The 5293-nt window shown below is 41.0% G+C and overlaps 1 protein-coding gene across 2 annotated transcripts in view; it reads right to left on the reverse strand.

Moving 5' to 3' along the window:
- Window positions 1–2014: 2014 nt before the first annotated feature.
- Window positions 2015–5293, reverse strand: part of LOC110020746 (cellulose synthase-like protein D2) — a 6305-nt gene continuing 3026 nt past the window's right edge. Inside the window, exons 3-6 of one of the 2 annotated variants that reach the window (XM_020718953.1) lie at window positions 5127–5293; window positions 4543–4995; window positions 3058–3621; window positions 2015–2977 (exon numbers count right to left, since the gene is read on the reverse strand). The exon at window positions 5127–5293 is cut by the window's right edge and continues 2 nt beyond it. In XM_020718953.1, coding sequence (XP_020574612.1) covers window positions 2198–2977; window positions 3058–3621; window positions 4543–4995; window positions 5127–5293 — 1964 coding nt within the window. In that variant the 3' untranslated portion in view covers window positions 2015–2197. The remainder of the gene's footprint in view (window positions 2978–3057; window positions 3622–4542; window positions 4996–5126) is intronic. The other variant, XM_020718952.1, reaches the window with a different exon arrangement.

Raw genomic sequence — 5293 nt, forward strand, 5'->3', positions numbered from 1 at the left:
AGGGAGTGGCAAGGGAGAGAGGCGAGGGACGGTATTGCGATCGATCGACTTAGGGCAAGAGAGATCCATCGAGGGAGGAGACGGATAACAGATGGTCATGGGAGGAAATAACCCCTCGAACACAGATTCAAGATGCAGGCCGCAGGGTCAATTCCGTGGCCACATTTATTAAGGAAACGAAACAATGTTTCTCAATAAGCTTTCTGAACGCACAAATCAAAGGACACGGTGACGTTTTCAAAACACCGCCCATGCGACCCTCTAAGTTAAAATTTCTAACTAACATTTTCTAATTTTTATTTTTTTATTTTCATTTTCTAGTAAATTAACCACGAAAATCTTAAATATATTTTTTTTAATTTCAAGTTTTTGAAATTCATCTAAACTAAATTTTAATCCAAAGCAAAACTAAAAATTAAAAAAATTCAAACCTTAAATAAAATACTAAAAGTTGTACACAAAATAATACCCAAAAATAACCAAAAAAATATTACTTAAAAATTACAAAAATAAATACACAAAAAAAAAAAAAATCACCTCTATCAAGTAAAATCCAATGTCTCCTCAGATTCCTCAACTTTTTTGGTGATTTTATTCCTCATCCAGTTTCGATTTATAAGAGTTAGACATCCAAATATAATCCTTGTGAGAAATGGGGGGGTGGAAAAGAGCCGAACACGAGCGAGACCAAACCCAACTAGTGTTCGGCTCGTTTATATTTCGAGCTCAAAAAGTGTGTTCGTGTTCGGCTCGTTTGCACAGCGCAGGCCGCAGGGTCAATTCCGTGGCCACATTTATTAAGGAAACGAAACAATGTTTCTCAATAAGCTTTCTGAACGCACAAATCAAAGGACACGGTGACGTTTTCAAAACACCGCCCATGCGACCCTCTAAGTTAAAATTTCTAACTAACATTTTCTAATTTTTATTTTTTTATTTTCATTTTCTAGTAAATTAACCACGAAAATCTTAAATATATTTTTTTTAATTTCAAGTTTTTGAAATTCATCTAAACTAAATTTTAATCCAAAGCAAAACTAAAAATTAAAAAAATTCAAACCTTAAATAAAATACTAAAAGTTGTACACAAAATAATACCCAAAAATAACCAAAAAAATATTACTTAAAAATTACAAAAATAAATACACAAAAAAAAAAAAAATCACCTCTATCAAGTAAAATCCAATGTCTCCTCAGATTCCTCAACTTTTTTGGTGATTTTATTCCTCATCCAGTTTCGATTTATAAGAGTTAGACATCCAAATATAATCCTTGTGAGAAATGGGGGGGTGGAAAAGAGCCGAACACGAGCGAGACCAAACCCAACTAGTGTTCGGCTCGTTTATATTTCGAGCTCAAAAAGTGTGTTCGTGTTCGGCTCGTTTGCACAGCGCGAGCCGAACACGAGCCGTTCACGAACAAAGAGTCATTTTGACAACCCTAATCACATAGTCTAAGATGTTAAGGATTGGGGCAAGATTTAAACCATCATTTAAATCTAATTTAATAATTTTTATTCTATTTTCTTCATTAATACCTTTAATTGATTATAAATCTTTATAGTCATGTAGTCAATTAATTTTTTAAAAAATACTACTCATCAAAGTTATATATATATATATATATATATAATCGATTAGTAATATTTCGAGCCAGAAGGAGTTGAACACAAACGAACAAATATTTATTTGTGTTGCTTGTGTTCGGCTTGTTAACTTAGTGAACGAGCCGAACACGAGCTTCTTAACGAGCTGAACATGAGTTGTTCGTGAACAACGAGCCGTTTTGACATCCTTAGACAAAATAACTAATAAAGAAATTAAATTTTTTAGAAAGAAATTAAAGATAATATGTAAGACATGACCCAGCTTTAAATTATTCCACTGATATTAATCACAAGTTACAAATGATGTATTTTCTTTAAGAAAAAAAGTAATTAAAATAAAAAAAAAAACTAAAATCAAAACTTCATAACAAATAAATTTTTCATTATAATAAATCAATGCCATCAAAACAATGCTTGCAACTGTTCCCTTTCATCGCTCTCCGAACAAATAAAATGTTTGAAGCACACGACCACTTCTTCGTCAGAGGCAATAGAACAAACAGCTAGCGCGCAATTCATTTTATAAACAATTATACCTGTAAAAAATGCACGATGGGCGGGGGAGTAGCAGGGAGATCATGCACGGATTGGCTAGGGAAATGAGAAGGAGCCACCAATCTGTGAATTTGCGGAAGGAGGATCAATGGCGATCCACAGCAACGAAATGGTGATGGCTATAAGCCCAGACCACACATAAATAATGGTGGGCGTCCTTCCCCTTCTACCCGTCAATCCTTTCACGAACGGATACATATGAGCAAGCACCCAGAAGCTAAAGAAAACGCCGCCAAGCAGCCTGCTCCACTGCGGAATGGTAGCGTAAATTGTCCTGCTTATGCCCACAGCAATGGCGATGAGGTTAACGAAGATGATGGTAAGGGGCGGGATCATGAGGGAGGTCCATTTGACAATGTAGAGGTCAGCGAATTCGTCATCCTCATCGTCGCCGGCGGATTTAGAGGTGAGAGTGAAGGAGATCTCGATGCCGGCGATCACTTTAAGGAGGCCTTGGATGACGGCGGCGAGATGAGCAGAGGTGCCGCCGATGAGCCAGAACTGCTCGTTGCGCCACCACTCCTCGAGCTGAATACCGGACCATTTTACCTCTAGGACGGCGAGGAGAGCGAGGGTGATGGTGATGGTGAGGAGGTAGGCGAGGAAGGTGACGTTGAGGGTCTGGACGATGAATTGGCCGGAGAAGAGGGAGAGGGCGGGGAGGAAGCAGTAGACGATGAGGAAGATGGAGGTGAAGGGATAGATGCCGACGTTGAGGTAGGCAATGCGCTGCAGAAATTTCAATTTGGCGCCGGCGAACAGGGCGTTGTTGCGGGAGAAGAAGATTTCTACGGATCCTGTCGCCCAACGCAGCACCTGCCGAATGCAAAACGCACGTGTAATTGAACTGACTTTATATGCGATCACAATGAGCATTAATAAGTAGAGAAACATACCTGGTGCAGGCGATCGGTCAGATTAATGGGCGCCGTCCCCCGGAATGCGTCCCGCTTGGTAACACAGTAAATGGATCGCCACCCTCTGTTATGCATCCTGTATCCCGTCACCACATCCTCCGTCACCGATCCGTAAATCCACCCCACCCTGCTCCCCCACTCCGTCTTATCCTCATACCAACACGACACCAAGCTCACCGCCTCTGCCACCGTCGACGCATCCAAGGGTTCCCGCGGCGTTATCAACGCCCCCGGCGGCCTCCCATTCTTCACCGACTGATGATCGGCCAACGGCCGCCCTTTGAACTCCGCCACCGCGATCGAGTCGATCAGAAAGCTCGAGTTCCCGAACCTCCTCGGAAACGAATATAGGTTCATTCCATCATCGTCGTCCATCCGCAGCGCGTGCGTCTCCACGTCGTGATCGCGGTGGCTGGCTCCCCGCCGCCGGGGGAAGCAGCAGCCACAGCATCGTCTGGCTGACATTGGCTTTGCTCTCGGGGGGTCAAATCCGTAGAGGGCGATGCGACGGAAGAGGCAGCCGGTGCCGACGTAGACAGGGCCCTGTATGATGAAATTCTCTTATAAATAAGCTATATAATGAAAAATTACTAATGTAAATATACATTCAGAGTCTAATGAATCAATTTCATGTAAATCTGACAGAAAAAAAAACTTAGGTTTCTTGTGATCCTGCACAATAATATAGAGAAATATTCCTCTCATGTTATTCCGCATCATTCAGATTTTATTGTTATGTTATTGATGTTTTATTGTGTTATTATAACACAATAATACATGAATACTACCATAATAACACCTGAATAACACGAAATAACACGGAGAGAATATTCCCCTGTGCTCAAACAAATTTTTTTTAATTTTTCTGTTACCTCTATATGACGTGATTTCATTAGATTCCGAACATCCAGAATCCATATGTAATATTTAGAAATTAAACCAAAGTGAAATAGAAATAAATAATACTCTGAAGCTAAACAAGACCTAAAAAAACTAGCTCCATCATGTTGCAAAATGGCAAGCTTGCATACTTGGGACATTGTTTCATTTCACACGCTTAATCGGTTTGATTGATGAGGGAAGTAAAGCGGCCTTTTGACTTTGGGCTTGTATTGTTCCATTAATTTATGAACAATTAAATATTATATTTCCATTCTTTGTATTATAGTCTATCTTATATACACATTTAAATAATATAATTTGAGATATAATACAAAATTTATATTAAAATTACATGAATATTTCAATACCTAATTAAAAGAGTTTATTAGCTAATAATTGTTAATTTCATATTATAAATTATGAACATTATCGAAACAAATTCCTATATGCAGCTTGTGTGATATATATATATATATATATGCATATTTAATATCTTTATTTTTATATTTATATAAGCATATTTGCATTTTTATTTTAAAATATATCTATTAATACATTATAATAACTTTATTAGGCCATTACCTGCAGGCCGTCGAGCGCGCGCATGTTGACGTCGAAGAAGACCGTATTGTGGTTGGCGTAGCGGTCGGAGGGATCGATGCCTTCGAAGCGTTGGGGAAACTGGACGTAGCAGATGCGGTCGCCGCCGCGGTCCATCATGAAACACATGCCTTCCCGGAGAGCTTGTGAGTTATAGATGTAGTGATCGCAGTCTAGGTTCAGCATGAAGGGCCCGTTGGATAGGACGGCGGAGGCGCGCACAAGGGCGTTCATGGCGCCGGCTTTTTTGTTGTGGTCGTATCCCGGTCGCTTTTCGCGGGACATGTAGACGAGCATTGGGAGACGGATGTCTACCTCGCTCATGTCCAGGATGGCGGCGGGAGGGGGGCCCCCGCCATCTTCGTCGTGGTTACTGATGATGTCGTCGGCACTGGTGCCGAAGACGGGTTCTTCCGCCGGAGGTTTCAGCATGACCTGAATCACATTATCATGATATGGTGAGATATGGTCTTTAATTGACTAAGCTGAGGAAAAACGAAAGATTGAAAAAAAAATCGACTTTAAATTGCCACATTTAACACAGATTAACAAAGTCAACCCCTAACCTGAATAATGCCGGCGTGGTCGCCGCGGGAGTGATCGGCGGCAGGGTGAATCCACGTACCAGGCCAGTGAGTACCATCCGCCATCCACGTCGCCTTCGCTATCTTAATAGGCTCCAGCAGCGTCTCATCGTCGCCGGCAAACGCCGCCGCCGGGGCTTCCCTCCCCC

This window comes from Phalaenopsis equestris, unplaced genomic scaffold, assembly GCF_001263595.1.
Source record: "Phalaenopsis equestris unplaced genomic scaffold, ASM126359v1 Scaffold000107, whole genome shotgun sequence".
In the NCBI taxonomy this organism is placed as follows: Eukaryota; Viridiplantae; Streptophyta; class Magnoliopsida; order Asparagales; family Orchidaceae; genus Phalaenopsis; species Phalaenopsis equestris.